Source organism: Thunnus thynnus, chromosome 24, assembly GCF_963924715.1.
Source record: "Thunnus thynnus chromosome 24, fThuThy2.1, whole genome shotgun sequence".
Lineage (NCBI taxonomy): Eukaryota > Metazoa > Chordata > Actinopteri > Scombriformes > Scombridae > Thunnus > Thunnus thynnus.
The window spans coordinates 13688475-13711113 of NC_089540.1; the positions used below are offsets into that span (position 1 = coordinate 13688475).

The 22639-nt window shown below is 39.4% G+C and overlaps 1 protein-coding gene across 8 annotated transcripts in view; it reads right to left on the bottom strand.

Moving 5' to 3' along the window:
• Nucleotides 1-22639, bottom strand: part of tns1a (tensin 1a) — a 98775-nt gene that overhangs the window by 60121 nt on the left and 16015 nt on the right. For all 8 annotated transcript variants that reach the window (XM_067583600.1, XM_067583597.1, XM_067583598.1 and 5 more), the window contains exons 2-3: nucleotides 16085-16199; nucleotides 10708-10745 (exon numbers count right to left, since the gene is read on the bottom strand). In XM_067583600.1, coding sequence (XP_067439701.1) covers nucleotides 10708-10745; nucleotides 16085-16199 — 153 coding nt within the window. The remainder of the gene's footprint in view (nucleotides 1-10707; nucleotides 10746-16084; nucleotides 16200-22639) is intronic.

A 22639-nucleotide genomic window follows, 5' to 3' on the forward strand; every position in this document is an offset into this window, starting at 1 on the left:
GCTGGCTTTGGTTCCTCCTGTCAACTGCCAAGAAATTTCGAAACACGCTATATAAGGCTGAGAAAGTGGCTTGGAGCTCCTTACGATTCCGGTACCCAAAACGAGAGAGCAAAAGCTGTCCGGGGGCAGACAGTAACTGTATCCCTCTGTATCCCTCCCTCTGCTAACCCACTCTGTCTGTCTATTTCCCTCTCTCTCTCTTTTCTCCTCCCTCCTTTTCCTCACAACCTTCTATGTAGCTGTTGACACAGGCTTGACAGAGAGAGAGTGAGTGAGTGAGAGAATGGGAAAGAGAGAGAAAGAATAACTTTGTCTCTCTTTTTTTTTGCACTTTAAACATCTTATCACTTCATACAATTAATTCAAAACAAGTGAAAAATCTACCAGTGCAGGATATTTATATCTGTTTTTCACAGAAAAATAACTTCACAGAAAACATGTTTTCAGGAAAATACATGATGTGCATTGAAAAAAAACTCTTACTGCACCAAAACTGTAAAAGGTCTCAGTTACTAACAAAACTGACTACGTAGGGACATTTCTTAAAGTGTAGGTGTATCTTTCCGTGCACTGTTAATATGTTCTCAACCTCAAACTTCAAGCTACATTTTCCATGTTTATATACTTAGATAAAGAAAACATTATTCCTACATAAAAACGTAGAAAAAGTTTCCCATTTTCCAAGATTTCCATTCATACTTTAAATGCTTGTAATTTACAACATTTTTAACAGTAATGCAGATACATCTTTCTGCAGATTTTTACATATTTACATACATAATAACATCTTCATTTTAATATGGATGTATATACACGATGTATATTTATACTATTCATATATGTATATGCAGAATTCTATTATGTATATGTATATGTCCGGTATATGTATAGTGTACTCCCCAAGCAATATACAGGTAAACAGCAAATCCTCTCAAAATGCTGTTTTCTTGTGCATTTATTGTCACATTTTTATGATTGAAAAATGAAAACAAACTTTCTTGCACAAATTCATCTTGGAGATGGAGAAAAGCTGTATGGCTGTGTCTGTGCCTGTTGACAGCTGCTATCTATAAGGATGCATATGCACATTGCCTTGAGAGCAAAAACTTGATGTCAACAGATACCCCGAGATCCTTATTTAAAAAAAAATACTTCAGAGGAAAATATTAGCCAATCTCCCACCTGGTTTTACACACTTGTTGTGAACTTAGCTGTTGACCTCCAGACGAGGACTTAGGTAAATTGGGCCATCAGTCATCTGCTAGCACCCGGTTATTAGGCCGCCCGTACCGTTTGTCTGCCAAAGCTATCTCCCGACTACCGTGCTGCATCTATACCGCTGAAGGGCGTCGCTATGGAGATGTGGTGTGATGGCTCTTTGATGTGACGTGTTTGCGCCAGGGAAACAGACTTGCCTCTGTGAACGACTGCAGAGGAATGGGGAGGCTCGGCTCTTGCGAATGTGTGTGTGTGTGTGCACGTGTGTGTGTCCCATCATTTTCTGCACCCCCCCCCCAACCTCTCTCTCTCTCTCGTTCTACCTTTTTCACTTTCATGCTTGGATAGTTACTCTCTTTTCCATGCCAACATTCTTGAACGCTCTTCACCCCTGCTTCTATGCACGTCTTACTGTGTTTTTGGTCTTGCTCCACTTTCTCCCTTTGGAAGATAGAACAGATAAAAAAGGAGAACCTTTGAGGGGGAAAAGCCTCTGAAACACAGTTAAAAATGAGTCATGTAAGTGAATTTAAAGTCCAACTGAAATAACAATTTGTCTTCCTTTATTACAGTCAAAGATTTTTTTAAATTCGTTCTTAATAGTGTTTTAAATATTGAAAGTAAGAAAAAAAGGTGACATAGGGGATATACTGTATCTGTATACTGAAATGCTTCTTTAGCCTTCAAGCCTCGCTGCGTGTTCAGACAGAAAGTGAAATTTTTATTCACCCCAAACACCCGATGTACCAGCTGTACTTTAGCTGAAAGCCAGCTCGCTCCATGTTTGTGTGAGTTAGTTCAGTTGAGCTTCTGACTGAACTCAGGACTCACCAGAAACACCAGGGGCCAGTTGCACCAACAGGGTTTACGCCTGGTCTTAAACTGAGTCAGTCGTAACTTGGTGTCCAACCTAATAGTTATGCCAGTTGCACCATCTAGGCTTAAGCTTTCTTGCTAAGACCGGGCGTAAATACACCTAGTCAGGAGCGAAGGCTGCCTGAGTCTGAACAATCAGTTATGGCCTCCGTTATTTCTCTCCAAGACTGCTTCTTCTTATTTGTTATTACGTTGGACTGCTTGGCAGTCAGCGTTTTCATGTGCTGGCCGTACAGCTCTATTAATTTTCTTATCACAATGTCTGTGAAATTGCCTTTTCTTCTTTTTTTTTGGATCCTCCATAATGTTGACACAAATTAGAAATGATCAGCTACAGATTAGCAAGACAGTGGGAGATTGTTAACAATATATCCTAGCAACACATGTTAAGACCAGACATAGTGAAGACTAGGCTTAAGTTTGGTGCAACCGACGTAAAGTCCATTCCAAAGTCTGGTCTTAACAAAAACAGACTTAGCAGTAAGGACCAGACATAGTAAAGACCAGTTGGTGCAATCCATCCCAGTTCTTTCTCTTACTTGCATGTTTGATTGACAGCTGAGCCAGCAGGGACACCAAGAAACGTAAACAAACTTGTGCCACAAGCCAATGACAGACAGTGGTACTAAAGAAAAAGGACCACAACATTTAGCATCTAATGATCTTGAAAATTTGCAGATGCTGTATGTTTTTGGCCATTGATTGCATATTTAGCCTGTATGGATTACATTTACATCTGGATGACATCCAATCACAATGCGAGCCACCTCCAGATGTGCTTTGGTCCTGATCCAAGCTCAATCCAATCACAATGTTTTCTGAGTGCATTTACACCTGGCATTCCTTATCCAGACAGGATATCCAGATGCAGATTGCATGTTAATACATGATGTAAATGGGGTCTTAGTTTTGTTGTTCAATGTGCTGCAGCTGGCTAGCTAATTAGCTATTTAGCCTGCAAAGTGTTCTTAGCAGTGACCATGTTGAATGTTTGTTTGGTAGCTCACTAAGCAAGCTAAGGTGCAGGACAAGACAGGGCACACCATGAAACCAAAAAATATATAAACATGAATTTCTTCCCTTTGGCTACAGGTTTTCTCTCAAAAAGCACAGGACATGTAATACAAATTAGATCGGTATGCTATAGCATGAAAAAAATGGCAATTTAATTTCAATTGGACTTCAAAACAGTTGTAACAATCCCATTCTTTAGCGTTTTGATGGCATCCTCCTCTTTGTCAGCCAGGTTTGGTTTCAAGTTTAACTTCCAATATTCTCTTTCTACAAATAAATCCACATTATGTCCACACAAACCAACACATGCTGAGTTACAGAAATAGTAACAAGTTATATGGTAGGTGGTAAAATGGAGTTGCAACCAGGCCTCTTGAAATATTAAAGTGCCTCTGAGTAGCAGTTTATGGACCATGTCATTTACCAGAGGTCTAATTAAAGGCCTCATCCAGTTTTCACACATCCACACATGTTAGAATGTGGATTAAAATGTTAGGATGCTGGGATTAAAACCAAGACCTCAAAACCCTTGACCTCAAAATTCTGCAAAGAGGAGGCGCAGCTTAGTTAAAGTCAGTCTTAGTTGAGTTTGGAATGTGCATGAATGGACTGAAAAACAAACAAATCTGCTTAAAAGTCACTTTGTAACAGTAAAGAAAGGATGGTGGTAAAATTTGATGATATCAGTGTCTGAGTCTGACAGAGCATCGTTCCATAGCTGCTTCTTGCACATCAGTGCTCATGTTACATAAGCAGTTACCTCAGCCCGACAGACTTTGGGCCAGCAGAGATGAAACGGGACCGTCTGAGTCATCTCACAGCAATAATATCCCCTGGATTTTCTTTTGCATGACAAAGGAATTATTAGATCTTCTAAAAATAGAAATTCAGTATGTGACGGGGTTGCAGAATCTGCTTCAAGACCTCAGCAGCTTTAAGACAAGGGTGCACTTCCAAAGCTTGAGGCTATTAACAGATCTTTCCTTTGTTATTTCACAATGAGGTAAAATAACCAGCTGCTTTGCCCTCCCACCAGTTGACAAACTGGAGAATGCAAAGACTACTATGAACAATGCATAAGAATATTCTGATTGCAGAAGAAAATGCTCTCTCACTGACAGATTTCCTGAATCGACTCCAATTCACAAGGTCCCAATTCGATTCGATTTCCGATTCGATCCAATATCAATTCTGTTAGGGATATTTCATTTACAATACCAATTTTGCTTGGATATTAAAGAGATTCTCACAGAAGTAAGGCTGTAAATTGTACAAGGAACCCTCTGACCTGGTGCATTATTAAAAAATATTGATGTTTCCATTAATAATCGACCCCAACGCAGTTACATTAATGTTCTTTTTGTTAAACATGACCAACACACTACAGCAGTCAACACAACATTGTGCAACTCTACAGCCTCTACAGTCAGTGAGGATTGAGTGACCAGATAAAATTAGTACAAGTGCTTTCTTTAGTGCAGAGGGTGCGGTGCAGAGACGGTACGCGTCGTGGACACAAGTGTGTTATTACTTTTAGTTGGCATGCTAGGATTGTATGTGTATTTGTATCTGTATGGTCACAGGTGATAAATCAAGTACTGCAATGTGTACATTTCAACAGGGTAAATGTAGTGAAAGGACGCGACATCTGCCTCTAGGCTCGGCAGTGCCCTCAGTGGAGCAGCTGCCGCCATTTTTTTTTTGATTGAACTGAGGTTCACTAGTCTCTTACACGGCCAGATCTTGTTGCACGAAGAACCAAAGGCTGGCAACGCAAGACTGATGTCGTTAAAGCTTCACACATGCACAGGTAAAGGCATATATTAAAAGATCAATCTCGGGATTTTATGAATCGATATCGGATCATTAAAATGACGATCGATTTGAATCAGAAAATTGATTTTTTAAAACCAGACTTAATCAACAGGAATATGCTCCTTTAATGTGTTGAAAACCCTCTGTTATTGTCACGGACTGCAACCGTGACTCATTTCCTAGTCGTCCTGTTTCACCCCTGTTGCCGCTCCGAACTGCGAACATCTACTATACAACTACAGGAAGTGGAAAAGCCCGATAGAGAGGCCGCTTTGTTCAGCTCCAGCTGACAAAAGTGATAAGTAAACAACTCGTGAGATTGTTTTAGTTCACTTTGAGTTTTGGTTGACAGAGTACTGTACAGGGAGGCTCCAGTTAAAGAGACAGTTTGGAGAGGAACCTGGGTGGGTTAAATGTCAGGAATCGTTATGAATCTGCTTTCCTGCAGGTCTTGGCCTTTGACTTGTATTGTTAATATAAGAACAGAATACAAGTTGTCTTGCATAATGTCTGTCAGTGGAATCTTTTGGTCTTGCCATTGGAAAATTTGCTTAAGACAGACCGAACCTCAAGTAGACCTACACCTGATTGGACAAACACATGGCTTACTGTCTCTGGTCTTTGCTACAGACTTTCAAAGTGGAAAACCAAGTTGAATTATTGTCCAAAATCAGAAAATTTGAGATGAGAAATAAGAAATAAGTGCAGCTACAGAACTGAAATCCATAACATCTTCAAGCAGTTTCTCAGGGGATGAGGGGATTTCGGGAGGGGAACTGGTTTTCAGTGTACAATCTAGTTAATTCTCTGTGGATGTCTTCCAATCTCAAAGCGAAAAAACTGAACTCACAAGATGTAAACTGGTTTATTTTAAAGGCAAGACAAAACAGAAATACCTGCACTGTCACATTTCCCTTAACTTGCATTGGTACTCCAAGGTTTTCCAAACAAATTTGTCTTGAGGGTGAGGTAGCATTGCAGCAGCAGCACACATGGCATGTCAGACAGGACCGCACTGTATTTTGTAAAAAAGCACAAACATGTAAGCAGCATTTTATATAAAACGAAGCCAAGGCAAGACAAAAGCACTCTCCAGGATTGTTGTTTACATGAGAAATATTCAAACTTCTTGCGCTCTGACTCGTCTTGTCCAACCCCTTCCCATCATTCCACTCTACCCCTACCTTTCCCTGCCAAACCTCGCCTGTGTCTTCCAACCCGCCAGCCCATCAAACAGCACAAACCACTGCAGCAGCATTCCAGGAGGCTCCTCCAAGACATGGCAGGGATAAATCATAAGGAATAATGAGGGCTTGTTTCCATGCAGGGTGAGAGAGAACAGAGAGCTTACAGACGCTGTGCTATCCGGTCAACACAAGAAAACACACATACTTGCACTCATGCATGCTAATAGTATGCTATTAGGTTGGACTGTGCTGTGCTGGACATGAACTGCAGGTAAAAGGCTTTAAATTCAACAGCAGTGGCTGAAAAAAACTAAATGGCAATGTCGATGCAGTCGGCAAAATGACGTCATGAGGACTTCGCAGACCCTCGCAATGATACTGATACCAAACAAACACAAAATTATGTGTATTACTTACTTTTTTAGAACTTATTTTACCATTTTTTTCTTTTTTCTTGTAACATATTAGATATTTTCTCCTCTTAAGGTCTCAAAATCCTACAAATAAAACAACCTGAGAAGGTATAGTACTGTATCAACCTGTCACAAGACATACAGTTGCTTTGTTTTCAGCCTTCAACCAAAAAAGTGACCCTTATTGGCTTGTTGAAAAGTAAATGTGAAACCATTTTTTTTGACAGTCTAGCAAATGTAAGGTTTCATTTTCCACAAATAAATAACAGTCCAAAAAGTTTTTTTTAAACTTGTGTTACAAGATATGGAAAAACAACCCGATTGCAAGTTTTAAATCATTTACAGAGTATTAAAGTTATTACAAAACGTACCACATATATAATCAAAATAAAGGGCAGAACTCAGAGCCCTTAAAAACATTTGGACTGAGTCATGTTTGATTTTCACATGCCCAGAGCCTATAGAAACACCAGTGGCTCTAAAAGTCAGTTACAATATAGTAGAAAGTCTGGTGCATCTGATTTATTACAAAAGTATTTCCCAGCAAGTCTATCTAACAGAGAGCCTCTGTCTCCAACCCACCGCTCATTTGACCAGTAATTTTGATGGATTTGGGGAAATCTCCCAGCCACAACACCCCTGTCCCGACAAACCTCTCTATAGACACCCATAACAACAACATGATGGTCACCAAAGTCTGTCTCCAATACTCTGTGGGACAAGAACGCATCTGTCGCCGATCTAAAGGGTCTTCTAGGCTCCAATAACAGGCGTCCACACTGAGATGGTTGCGGTTGAATTGAAAGGAAAACAGAAAATGAAGGGTAGCCAGAAACTATTAGCTGTTCCTCATCAAGGCACATTACTGTGCATCTGTCTTTTGGATGTTCTGCGCAGACATTTTCATAAGCTTTTAAAAGTTACTGATTGAACCACATGCGGTTGCAGATTTTTAAAGTTTTGCAGAATGAGGCTCAGAAAAGGGAAACAGACAGTATCGCTAATCGTTCCACTGACAGCAAGATTACAGAGACGATGACAATATAGTATATGGCCTTTAAAGGTGTCATACGTTAGCTTGTTTTAATGCCCAGGCGAAATTAGTCATACTGCTTCAGAAACTAACTTTCCCACGTTTCCAATTGGACGTTGAGAAAGACATTTATGTTCTCAAGCTAACTAACTGAAAAAGCTGTATTATTACAAGATTTAGTAGGGTGATAAACAGTACCACTTAATGTCAATTACAGCCTCTTTCAGATGCCAGAGATTTGTTGATGTTGCAATTTCTCTGGTCACCAAGATCAGTGAATGTCCCTTAATTCTCTCTCTTTTTGGTATATTTTTAAAGCACAATGTCAGATCTCAGTCTACTGCCTCTTTTACTTGTTACATCTAAATTTGTTTAATATCATTATTATTTTCCTCATATTTATATTATTTTTCTTGCATTTTACAGTATATATTCAAGATTCAAGATGTTCAATTATATTTCATCCTAGCTTTTATCTATCCATAAATGAATTGGTCTACATGCTGTTCAAACATTTCACCACATTTCTAGAGATAAAGATATGAGTCTACTAAATATTTGAATCAACTTTTAAAAACGCATGTATAAAATTGTGTAATTGTTGAATGTAAATTCCTACTAACATCATTAAAACTCCTCATTACCTTGGTCTTGATTGTACTTTGAATAAAATTATTTTTCAGTATCATTATTGGAACGTTTTACAATTTTACACCATCTAAATCATTAAGTAATTATCAGCTCATCACCCACTCTTCATTCCCTTTGTCCATCTTAAATTTTGGTAAAATGACTTCAGTATGTAGCATGTCAGTCAAAAATATAAACAAATTAAAACGGTGTTGACACTTATGGTGCAGACACTTATGGTGCAGACACTTAATATAATAAATCACACATATTGTCTCACATCATATGTTAAAAACATTTACCTTCATCACACCCTCATTAAAAGCAGTAGAGACCCTATTAAAATGTCATAAAAACACAGAGACGCTGCATAAAATATAATAACACTCCCATTAAAACATTCAAACAATTGTCTTTTAATGTCCTGGTTAGTGCAGCATAAAAAGGGAAGTTGCGGCAGCTTGAAATAATAAACACATAAAATGAAATCAGTGCAGCACAGCAGCCATCTTCAAGTCTGGCGAACTGCAAACCGCTGGCGACAACCTCATTGTGCTTCCTGACAAGTTTACGGTTCAAGGTCAGCATGGAGTCAGCCGAAGAAAGCGTCGATGTCCGCCTGAATCCACACTCGTATTTACTAAAAGTCTTTGCTTTTCCGCAATTTTATGGCCTGAAACAATGGGCATGCCAGTGCCACACGGTGTCCTGTTTATTTTTATGTGAGGGTCATTTCGCTGGATAAAGCCAACATAAATGTTTGGTCTCGAGTAAACCAAATTTAGGAATTAGCACATTAGCGAATACAAGTTAGGGGAAGTCATGCCAAAGCTCTCGTTTTTAGCCAAATTTACCAAAAGCATTTCCATCTATCTACTATACCATTTTTCTCCACTCTCTCTCACACACACACCTCTAACTCCTCCTTCTCCTTCAAAACATTTCCTGCCCAATGTCTGTCACCACCAGAATGAATGACTCATGACTCTGGCTATCCTGATTATTCCCCCAATTGCCACCACAAATGACTTTGCCTGGTTTTAGAGGTTTTAGAGGCAGATTTTTCCTTGGATGTTTTGGGAACACAAAGCTTTTGTTCCTATAGTAATATTTGGGTAGAGGGGGGGATGGCTTTGGGGATGTTTTGGGGGAAAGCGAGAGGAGGTAAGAACTGGGGCAGGCCGGAGAGCGAAGAAGAGGAGACCAACATTTCTACCAAAGAGTCACAACTAAAACCACTAAGAATAGCCTTGTTCCGTGCTTCCCCTCCGCCCTTTCCCCTCACTTCCCTCTGTCATTCATTCCTCCATTCCTTCCTTTTCATTTACTCTCTCCATGCATTCTTCCCCTTTTCCACTGCAGATTGGGATCAAATGTGGACAGAGTGTGCGTTTGAGGAGGTGGAAATGTGGAATATGGGATTTGAAACAGGGGGAAGCTCGCACCACATGGTTTTACTTCCTCTTGTGAAGGTCTCACATTATTTAGTTTTCAGAATTTTGTTTTCAAACACCCTGTGGGTCAGGATATGAATGTTCCTCTTTCTTTTTCTGCAAATAAATGAATAAATGTGCATTTACCAGGTCAGATCAAATGCTGCAAACTCGCCTAAAGAGGTTCAGTCGAGCTCGAGACGAGTAATGCAAGAGGTGGACTGAGCGTTAACACCAAAAACAGCCCTGTTTTTAAAAAAATCCCCTATGAGTTGTGCTGGTGTGGGTGTGTTTTTTCAGGTACCGATGAGACGATAAATACAATCCAAGGAGGTCAGATTGAGTAATAGATGCTAGAGTTTGAAGACTTGTCAGCTGCCAACACATTCCACAATGGTTTAAAATACACGGGACAAGATTTTACAATTCTGGTAAGTTTTTGTGACAACAATTATTTTATCTATCCATCCTGATAATTGCAAGAACTACAAGATTCAAGCAATCAACCAGTAATGTGAGCTTGAATGAATTTGACCAGCCAACACAGTGCATTTCTGAATGACGTGACATTGATTTGTCGCAAAATTTTGAGCCAGGATCGACTTTTTTTTTTTTTACTGGAAGAACCTGCATTTTTTTGTCGCAGGCATAATTGAAATGAATGATAGGGCTGCATTTTTTCATGCAGTCCTAATGCTTGTCTAGACATGGTGATTCACTGACTAGAGATAAAACTGCCTGGTTTAACATCTGTGTCTTATATGGATGTTTTTAGACAAAATATGGACACCTCGAGCCAAATGTGGCTCTATTTTGGTTTGATTTTGAATAATAATAAAAAGGATCAAAGTCAAGTTTTATTTGCCTGGATCCAGACCTTTGAATCCGCCAACTCCACTGAGTCAAGCTGACAATTCTGTCTGATATCAGGCAAAAGTTTTATCTTTGTGTAATCAACTTTATATGCCTCCACAGTATGTAAGTGTTGCGCACGTGTCGCCATTTCTACATACTGTATGATGCATAAGTGATGCAAACAAGTAATAATTAACTAATGATTAAGGAGTGAAAAATAATCCGTCTCTTACCTTAACTTCACATTTTTTATGGCAGGACAGCCGGCACGCTGAAAGAAGAGAGACAGGATTAGCTTTTACAGAGAGAGAAAATACAAGAATTATTGATTGAGAAATATAATTGGGTAGTCCAAAAACACACATACACATACACTCTCCACATGAGGTTAATGTATGAGTAAGAGTAAACACCTATTTTGCATGTAAAGAGCTCAGAAAGAAACAGTCACCGTTATAGAAAACCTTGATGTTTCTCTCAGTTTCTCAGAAAAAATGAAGCTCAAAGCAGAGAAGAGAGAAGAGAAAATATTCATGCATTTTACTCAAGAATGAAAGTGCCTGCTGCTGAATGTACTGCAAAGGAAAACTGCAACAAGGTCAGCTCTAATCCTGATGCTAACATGCTGTGGTGCTGCCCCCAAGTGGCCGAATAAAGCAAACATCCAACACATGTGCTGCACTGCACAGGGTATGTTTATACTTAAGTATTTCAGCTTTCACTTCAGATGCTGGAGCTCATTTTAAACCTTGAGATAGAGGCGTTAGAATAAATGATGGTAATTAAAAACTTTGTGTAAATTATGTAAGGCATATATAATAAGCAAATACGCTTCTAATAAGAGGTTTAATTGAAATATTTGTGTCATCATCAGAGGAAGACTACGTCGACCTCCAGGCATGAAAGGGCCATGTTTTGATGTCTGAGCAGGTACGACCCCTGACCCCCCACACCTGCTGCCTCGCTGTCAACCTAGGTGGTCCCCAGGTGGTGTGTGTGTGTGTAAATGTGTTTCTGATGTGTGAGCAGAACAAGTGAACAAGGGAGAAGTGACGGTGAGGTGGGAGAAGTGGTGCATGGAGGGGTGAGTGAATGTTCTGGGTGGTCTTAAGGAGCAGCAGACTGTTAGAAAAACACACTTTGGTTATTGAAGGCAAACCTGTGTGTAAAAGTGATAAATGGATTACTTGTCCGTTTTGTGCATGAACTGCTAATTGTTAATTATTTGGAAATGGTAAGTGTTAAGTGAATATTTGTTTGCCCAATCAGAGAGACAGCTGTCCAAACCAATGACGGGTGTGGACTTCATTAAAACTATATTTAAATAAATGCTGTACAGTGGTTGCCTTGTCTTAAGACTAGTGTCTACAGGAAAACCTATTTTTAAAAATGTGTGAAGCATTATTCTCTACAGCCTTCTACAGGTCAGTGTACTAAAACATATGTTCTTTGAGCTTGACAGCTCATTCTTGACTTTGGAAATAGTTGTCTGACAAAGTCCACTCAGCAGCATTTAGTCACATCTCACGGTCTTCATCAGTTGTCGTCAGGACAACGACGCCCTTGTGTTACGACCTGTCATCACCTGACCCGAAGCTCCACATGACATTTGAGCCGTCTCCATTACAACCGAGGAAACTCTATTTGCTGATGAAGACCGTGAGATGTGGTTGAAACCAACTGTGATTTAAGGCTATTTTGATGGGTTTTTCTTTTCTTTGATTCAAAAGCAACTCGTCTACATCGGTGATTTATGTTCAATGGCAATGTTGGTGGGAATAAAGCGAAGTGACATTTTTGTTAAATTAGATTAGATAAAATCATATTATATTGCACGTTATTGCAGATTCCGCTTAAATTTCGTCTTGCACCAAAAGCAGCCTCTGTTTCACATGCATGACAAACTAATTTGTTACGTATGCTACAACATTATAAGCGAATAAGCACAAAAACTTTTTTTGCAGTAATGTGGATACAGTTTTGGCAAGAGCGTGCCTCCTTCATAGATTAAAAGACCAAACTAAAGCACATCATATGTACAGTATATGAATCTTCGGGTGCCCCTGTGATTCAGCTGTGTATAAATAAATCAGTGCTGCATAACCATCAAAGTGTTTCTGCCTCTTTCTAAGTTTTTTGTGCCAGTTTGCTGACAACAGTTATCATGATGTCTTGTGTGGTAGAGCACACCTCCCTGCAGGTTAGACCTTAACAATGGACTGTATTACAAACAGTTTGTTAATTAACTATCAGAAAAATCTTTCCTTAACTTCATCCAAGAGGTTTCAGTTGGGTATTGCTTGTTATTCAGTTGCTTAACACTGCATGAATAACTAATCACCAATTTCAAATAATTGACCTGAATGTGTGACAGGTGCATCGGAGGGCAGCACAACTTGCTGCTAGTATATTTATTGATAAAGTTTCAGCCTATAAAACCAATCAGAGGACCACAATAATTAGGTGAACGGAAAACCCTGAGAAAACATTCTCATTATGTAAAGAAACATATTTTCTCAAACTGTTGTGATGCTTATTCATATACCTGATGAAGCCTGTGTAGACCTAAACCTTGTCAATAAATATACCAGCAGTAAAGGAGACAGTGTGCAAGAGTTTCCACCTTGTATTCAAGGAATAACGAGTGAAAAAAACATTGGTAGTAAATGTCATATTATATCATGTAAAAAATAAAAAATAAAACCAGATATGGATCCTTAAAACAAGTTTTACCACTGCAAAACACTTTGTAAGAGACACTCTTCTTGAAGGTTAAGTAGAAACAGAGGCTATGTAGGAATGTGAAGGATAACCAATAAAAGTCTGTCATGAAGTAAGTCCATCATTAAATCCTTAAAAAAATACAAGCAAGAGTGGTATTCCTCAGTTCTTCTGTTTGTGCAAATAACTACAATTGTTTCATTATGGTTTTCTTTAAAATGTTCTTGGAAACCTGGAGCTGATCCATGCAGGCACCAGGGGGAATCATTACCATCATGTGGTTTTATACACTGTTAATGAGTCCCACTTATCCACAGGAGGCACAAGTGTATCCTCGCACTGCTTCACCTCAGAAAAAAAGGAAAAGAAACATGCAAAGACTGAACCAGAAACACCAAACACAGGTGATGGTGTATTAGAAGGGGGACAAGGTCATTTTGCTGATTTCATGAGGCCACAGTTTGTTCTACTTTTACCTGTGTACATCTTTCAACATACAGACATGTCTCAAAAAGAGTGCACATTGCCACATCTTATCTCTTGGCCACAAGCCCTCTAGCGATGTGGCCTTTTGTCAGGCGCCTAGCAACACTTCCTGGTAACCATAAAGGATAGGAAGGATGCTCGGATGAGCTTGTATCCAGACGTTTAGCTTGTGAACTGACAGTATAGGGGGAAAAAATATCATTTCTGCTGATAACTGCTACTGTAGGACTTCAGGAAGCAGTTTTAGGCTTTTAGCTGGATGACTTAAAGATTTACCATTTGGCAAGAAGAGCTCATTGCACTCTACTGTATTTTAATATCGAGGATGAATGAACAAAAGAGGGATGAAAGGGAAAGTAATTCTCCTGTGCTCCCCTTTGCACTCTCCTTCCTTTGTTTTCCATGTCTATCTCCAAATCCCCCTATACCCCAATTTTCTCTCCTTTTCCGCCTCGCTCTGCCACCCCCTCCATCCCCTCCACCCCTCACCCCTCTTTCCCTCTTTTCCCTCTTATCTAGGCTAATGCAGCAGCAGCAGCCATGCTAATTTTAACAGCAAATCCTCCGCCAAAGCTCTATACAGGCTCGATCTCCTACTGCTGGGCTTCTGTGTGTTTGTCAACTCGGCTTCTGCTAAAGACGCTGTGTTTGTAGTGTAAAAGAGAAAAAAGGAAATAAAAGAAAGGGAGACTGGGTGAAAGTGTGTGAGAGAAGAAAGGAAGAGAGAAAATGTGAGGCTGCCCGGGAGTCCTCTAATGTTAATTTCCCCTGGACTTTTCTTGGAGTGACAATAAAAACCTTTAGTTCTTCTAAAATTAGAGTCGAAAAACATGTGACTGGATTGTGGAGGAAGAGGGGGAGGAAGGGGCTTAAAGGGAGGGATGAAGAGGGGAAACAAACTAAAGCAGAAACAGCAGACACGTGTATAGCTGCATATGTACTGTATGCACGGTACAGTATAAATAGTCACACAAAACAAGGGAGATGGATGCACATCTCCAGACTTAGACAGAGTGGATTTGAAGTTAAAGTCACCCTCCACTCAAAAATATGTTTTTCTTCTACTGTTTGAGCTTCACTGTGCAGAATGATGTATGTGCAGAGTTTGACACCAGAAGGCTGTTTTCACATTCATCTGCTGAAAGTGGAAAGTTTCTCTGTGCTCATTGAAAATCAGATTTTAAGGGGCGGGGCATATGAGCAGGATTTGTGACATCACAACTAGTTTGGAAGCTAATCTTGGTCCAATATTCAACTTACACAAGCGTGATGTGGAAACTTGAAGCCTCCGGTGCACAAACACTGAGAATGGACTTTACAGTGAAGTAGGAGACATCTTGTGTCCTGCAGTTAAACTTGTGAAATTAAATATATTTGCATAGAATCTGGAATTTTTAATGAGGGAGAAGGAGTGGATGCCATTTTAATGATTTAAAAGTGGTACACATACATTTTTTTGTGGTAAAACACATATCAGACGCATATCATTGTTCCAGGCAGAGTCTTTTTATATGTCCTACTACATGTCTGAAGGGGATCTTTAAATATTTTAAACTGATTAACATACATGTGTATGTCTTTCCTGTGGAAGAATCCTCTTCTTACAACTGAGGCATCTTCATGTTTCTGGCAGCCAATGACGGCAATTTTTTGGAGATAAACAGGTAAACTGGGTAGTTGAGAAACTGATTGTAGCACTTATATTACCAAAATATACTGGTGGAACATCTAAGAACTTGTATACATCTGAAATGGGACACAGGAACCACTGGTTTAATCTTTAACAAGGTGTTATATCTTATTAGCTTATCATACAGTATGTCTTTTATGTAAAATCTGAAAAGTAAGCTGTCAGATAAATGTAATGGAATAAAAAGTTTAAGAGTGGAGGGTGACTAACTTCAAATCCATGCTGTCTAAGTCTGGAGATGTGCATCAATCTCCCTTGTTTGTGTGACTATTTATACTGTACTGTGCATACAGTTCATATGCAACTACTCACGTGTCTGCTTTGCTTTGTTTTCCTTCTGAAATGTATTGGAGTACAAGTATAAAGCAGCATACAAATACTCAAATAAGGTAAAAGTACCTCAAAATTATACTTAAGAACATTACTTGTGTGAATATACTTAGGTACTTTCCACCACTGTGTATGAAAGGGGAGAGTAATTTTTATTTTTTATCCAGTTGCTCAGCAGTCTTTGCCTGCCTGCTGGCTCAGTGCCTGTTGTGTCTGACCCCAGCCCACTCTGAGCAGGAATCAGGAGAACATATTCATGGATGAATAGCTCTCTCTGTCAGTCCAGGAATTGAACCCGGCCACTGTCTGCTCACAAATCACTCAGTCTAATCTCCCATCTGCTCAGATTTTATAAAGTTCAACAAAAACGTCCCGACACTCACCTTTGCAGATGAGGCCCTCCTTGGTGATGGCCTGCTTGCATATATCACAACTCTTGGCCTTCTTGAATGGCTTTAGCTTGAAGGTGTGTGTGTGGACGCCCTCCAGCTCGTCGGGCTGTGGGAAGAAGGAAGGAAGGAAGAGAGATCACGGGAGAGTCAGTTGAATGTATGCCAGCAGGTCCACAGCCAATGGAAACACATTTGGTATTCAGCAATGATATATTCGTCTATGTCTGCACATGGCGTTTTGATCTCAGTCTTTGATGGCATTAAATTTCAGTTGACTGCTTCGCTTATGTCTTTGTTATATGAAATGTTTTTCTTCTTCTTTTTTTTTTTTTCCTTTTTGGCTGAGACGTGTGAGGAAAACACCTTCCTTAAAGTGCTTTGTTATCATAACTGATAGGTTATAAAGTGATGTAAAAATACATTTTTTAGGATGAAAGACTGATTGCTTTAAGCTGTTTCCAGCTTCTTTTGTTGTTTTTATCTGTTTTATATCATTGTAAATGGAATATTTTTTAATTTTTGACTGTTGATCAAACAAAGCAAGCAATGTGAAGATGTAAACATGGACTCTGAAAGACTGTAGCTGTCATTTTGTAATATTTTCTGACATTTTATAGACTAAATGGATAATCCTGAGTTGCAACCACCCTCAATAACTCTCTAAAGCAAAGTTTCTGACCTAAGTTGCTACAAAGTGTCAATATGGCACACAAGGCGAAGTAATGATATAGTGAATTTTCAGTCTGTAAGCAAATGACATTAAACCATTAAATATAGCTTTGTTGTCATGCTAAAGCAGGCTACAGATATCCGTTCACATCTTTCATAACTGACATTATTTTGTGTCACAATATTGCAAGCCTCTACATGCATACACACACACACACACACTGACATAGTCCGCCCACCAGCAGAGGATGTTTTCACTTTGAAGTTCTCTAATTAAATGACTAATTAATGATGAGGAGGAGAGAAAGAGAGAGAGAGAAAAAAAGCCTCACAGCAGCCAACAACCTCAAAAACTCGAGGAATAATGTACGCTTGTGTATTTGTGTACGTGTGTCTATGTGTGTGTGTGTGTGTGTGTGTGTGTGTGTGTGTGTGCTGTACTGTATACATGTGTGTCTTCAGGGTGCTGGAACATTTCTCAGAGCAGCCTGAGGGCACGGCAGCTCTAGAAACTGCACCAAAACCTGAGCAGAAGAGCTGTGAGGAAGAAATCCTGCAGACAATTTTCTGTCTCTTCTAAAAGCAAAAGAGGTTGAAATGCAGATGACGACGACGACGACGATGATGATGATGATGAAGAAAGCGGCGTTGCTGTTGATTTGTGTGTGTGTTGCTGGCAGAACAAACAACAAAGAATCCCCAAAGACCTTTGCAAAATTAATTCCATGACTTATCTAATTTATTCCTGACATGTAGTGACATTTCCAACACTTTCAAAGCATCGCTGTGTTAAAATGTGATTTTCTTTCCAACCAGCTGAACATTACTCAGTGATTTGATTAGTCTAACCTGGAGAGAGCGGAGCCAAGAATACTGTAACTGGGTCACTAGTATTCCCTTTGAAGGTGCCTAAATCGACAAAGCAGCTGAACTTGATAAAAATGCCTGAAAATCTCATATAAATATAAAAAAAAGTCATTGTTTTAGTCATTTCTGTAACAATTTTAAGTCTGATTGATGCATTTTCATTCCCACTTGCTTGGCATCATAGATTAGATTTGAGATTAGACAGGGTGGGGTTAGTTGGATACTATTCCAGGGGGTAAATTAATTTAAAAAAAAACTGCTCTTCTCCTCTATTTCTTTTACTGACAGTCTCCTTCTTGTCGCTCAAAGTCAGACCAAGGAGAACAACATCTCTCTAAAACTCCTGTCCTCTCTCACCTCATCCTGAGCTCTCTTTTCCCTTCACTATCCCTCAGTCTGAACAAAATCCTCGGTGAGTCATAACGATGATGTCATTTCCTTTGTGTATTTGCGCAGCTGGGCCGAGCCTGGGGTTTGGCTTTGCAGGACTGTAAATCTCGGTGCTCTCGGTTGAAAACAGACACCTCGTTCCAACTGTCACCTTGAAGGAAGGAATGAATGGATCTCTCAAGGAACAATTAGCACGAGCTATCTGCGATGACTTTCAATTATGTGCTATTCCTGCAAGGTTTCAGAAGACTTTATTGCAGCTACGTTGATTTTTCGGACTGTCAACTTTGCCACCAATAAACTTTAAATCTCAGCAGAACAGTCTGACCCTGAAAGCCAAACTCCTGCAGCTTTCCTGTTGTACTAGCATTTGTAATTCAATAGGTTTCCTCTCTCTGAAGCGTGTTTTCTGTCCATATTCTGAGATAAATGGGTATCTACTGTGCTGGAATTGCAACACTGGACATTTTTAATCGTAATTCAGGAAAAAAAAATCATGAATCAGGAGGGATAACAACCATTTAGCAGCAACATATCCAATAAATCATGACCATTACTCTGTCGAACATTCATGTTTGCACTTACATCGCATAGAAAGTTTGCAATCATCACAAAAAAACATCACATCTGTTAACTTCACTACCACTAATACTACTTCCCTTACTACCATTATTAATCTTATCATTAATACTGGTTCTACATCTGCATCTACAAAGGACTGAAGGTGTGATGTGGCTGACTGATGAAGGCCAGACTCAGAGTCTTGTAATCCTTAGCTTCGCTGTGTTTGAGCTCATTTTTTCCTTCCTTTCTGAAGCTCCCCAACCCTTTTTTTTTTTTTTTTTCTCTCCATATGCCGCAGTCAATTTGGCTCAAAGCTTTTATAAAATTGTATTTCTCAGCGTTTTCACTCCCCTATCTCCCTAAATCTTAATGGCTTTTGTCACACTGTGACACACTCTCTATAAGCTCCGGAGAGGAATCATGGCTGACCTTGGCTGCACAGAGCCAGACACAGAATATTACAACAGGTAGCTTCAGACAAACAATATGACTGGACAAATACGCTACAGACATGCTGATAACTCCTGTATAAGACTTAATTGACAACAGCTTTTAATCAATAATTGTTCATTTAACAATTGATGAAATGAGTCCACTTTACAAAACACTCTCCTATCTATCTCATGAATGGCTACGAGTTTGTTGATATATTGAATAGCAGCTCAGGTTTAAACGCACTCAGACCGCAGACGTTTCTCCAAAAGCACAGTTTCATTAAAGTGAGGGGATGTAATCTGAGCTGATCGATATCCATCACGGTTATTGGAGGATCGCTGAGATGGACAGATTAAACAGGACAAAGCGAGACAGTGCAGAAGGCAATCCGAAGGGAAAACAATATGGAAAATGATAAGAAATATACCATATAGATGTTAGTTTGCAGTGTTATGAGACTTTGCATACTGCTGTATCTGGTAAAAATGTTGGTGAGCCCAAATATGAGATACTGGCAGCTTCCCATTGGCTATAAAAACATTTTACCAGCTACCCTTCTATGAAAATCACCCATATTAGTATCCATGAATATTTTATTTTTTCTTTAGACAAGTGGAAACATCTGTTAGAGTTTGTAAATCTGTCATTTTGTAAATACTAATGGAGCCTGCTTCAGTCTGTCTTATTCAAGATATTGACTGATGTCTGGAGAAACAAAAAAACACATAAAAAATTTAAGAAAAACAACACAGAACAATTAGAAAAAGTAATTTCCAACTACTGAGAAAGAGTTTTAACTGCTTAAAGGAAAAATTTCAGACCAAAAAATGAGACTAAACATGGCTACGGTGGACATCTTTTGCAGTGTGGACTGATCTGGGTTTATAAATAGTGGCTGAAGCACCTTGGTGCCACTCCGCAGCCCTGATGTTAAAGATGACCTGGCAGAAAGCCGCCGGCTAAACCAGTCACACGCAGCCAGCTGTGTCACAGGCAGGTGCCATGGTTACCTGGCTGCCACGGCAACTAGGGTCAACGTGTCCCGTCAAAGAATGATGGATGAGGCGGGACTTTAAAAAAAAAAAAAAAAAAAAAAAAAAAGAGAGAGAGAGAGAGAAGAAAACATACGACCACAAGTTTGCACACAAACGTATAAACATGTCCTGGCTCACAGACTCACAGTGAGTGTCACCATGACAGGAGTGCAAATGCTTCTTGGATGTCTGCCATGTAGCATCTGGGATTCAACTTTTTTTTTTTTTTTTTTTTTTCAAGGAAAGAGGGAAAAGTGCCTCAGCAGCTAAAATGGCGAGTCATCAACAAAGAGAAAAAAGAGAGATCACAGTTACTCTGTGTGTTCTACAATGGAAATGACCCTTATAGTTTCTAATTTTTAAAAAAAACTTTTCTTTTCCAGGGATTAAAAGATGTTACTAGAGCTCACAATAAGCCATGTAATCACAAAGCCAATTCACTAATGAATACCATCAGTCTCTTAACCATCCATGTCTGATTTTATCATCTGGTATGAAATAACTTGCCTCCTAAACAAAAAGTTCCTGTTTTTGCCAAGAAAAAAAAAGCATTCACGATAAAGTAATCTGCTCTTTTTTTCCCACAAATGTTTACTTTTTACAGTAATCATATAATATAACAGTAATCAATCAAAATATTCATGTTCAAATGCTCTAAAAACTTACAGGAGATCACAATTTTTCAGGAAAAATCCACTGCTGATGTTTTTCATGACAATGAAAGCTTGATCATGTGGATTGAATGTGAGCATATAGGGGAAAAGCTGAAATTTGCATTTCGTCAATACAATACGGTGAGGCAGAGCCCACGTAGAGTTCATCAAAGTACACCAAAGTAATGGTCATTTGTCACTAAGTGTGTCACCAAAATCAAGAAAAAACAAGAATTTCCTGCATTATCATGAAGAAAACCAGACATCTGTCATGCTGAAATCATCACAGTTGCTCAGCCAAGATGTTTTTTAAATAATATCACTATTATTCTCAATAATGGAAACTTTGAGTCACTTTTGAGGGTGTGGGTCTTCAATAAAAGCTGTGTTTTTGACTCCTAAAAAAAAAAAAAACTTTGGACATCTGTGCTGCACATCTAAAAGCAGCCATCAAAAAAGACAAGTCAACACAGAAAACTGAAAAAAAAAAAAAAATACCCCACAAGCCTTGTCCTCTATGTCGTGTTAGGAGACTCCCAGGAGAGGCCGGAGAGAGAAAATGGAGAGCAGAGTTATGTAGAGAGACAAAAAGGGAAAGACAGCGAGAGACAGGAAGGAAAATGGATGTACAGTAGATGGAGGGGGAAAAAAATGGGGGGATAAAGGGATAGAGCGAGCAGTCTAAGAGCTGAGGATGGAAGACGAGGTGAGTAGGTGATTCTGTGCGTGTGTAGGCTTATAGACAGCAGGTCCAGTAAATCAAGGCTCTGTGCTCCTCTCCCCCAGTTGCACTTAGCTAATGAAAAGCATCACTACGCTACCTCGACCACGACCCCACTTAGAGCCAAGATGTGGGAGCAGGGAGGAGGGGGAGGGGGTGGGTGGTGGAGGGGGGAGTGAAAGAGAGGGAGGGAGGGGCGCTCTCAAAGGCACCGCGCTGTCCTTCTGCACAGAGCACAAATTAGTCCTGGCATGTATAAATGATAGCAAAACACAGGCTACATGTGCAGCATTCAGTCATACATGTACAACTAAGGACACGGTGAACATGAACATGAAAGACTCTTTTATTCCCATGGTGGCCAAATGATAGCAGTCAAAATAACTATCATTCAGATTCATAGAAGATTTTGAAAAGCTGCAAGTTGAAAGCCTTACATAATAGTTTTTACTGAATATATGTATATCAGCCACAGTAGCTAACTAGCAGCTAGCTAGCTTTTAAAACCAATTGTAGCAGTTGTTAAAAGGTAATATAGGTTGCTGTCTATTATCTTGGTGCTATAATTTGAGTCTCTGTAGCTAGCCAGTAGCTAATGAGCTAAGTTTGTAACTTAGCTAACTGCTAATTAAGAGATTGTAGTAGTCAATTTCCTTCTTTGAACCATTGTTCTGACCAAGATGGCTAATTTGAGCTCTTACTAAAGCTCTCATTTAGGCTAGCTAATCTTTTTATACTACAGCTTGACAAAAGTTAATAAAACCATTTTAAAATGCATTTTGGGGTACAGTTTTACCAACCCAAGAGCCATTAAAATGGTTTTGCAGTTAGCTTGAAATTTTCATCCAAAAAATATATAACTAGACCTTGGTAGTAGTTCATTGATTTGAAGCCCAACAACTGCTCACCATGTTTTTCTGCCCTTTTCTAGCCAAACTGTGTTTTTGTTTTTTATCAACAGATCTCTCTGCACATGACAAGACTGAAGTCAGCACAACTTTTCTATAGACTTAACCCTGCTCAGGTCGCCACAATTGAGCATATTTTATGTTTATTATTAGTCTTTCTAAAATATATTCGACCCATAACAAAGCTAAATAAACACCATAGCCACCTGGTCAAGAGAGGAGAGTCTCGATAAAAGGGTAAATGTTTGTAGTCTGGATGTACTGTTTATGCCAGGTGCATGTTGAGCTGCTACATCTGGGACTAA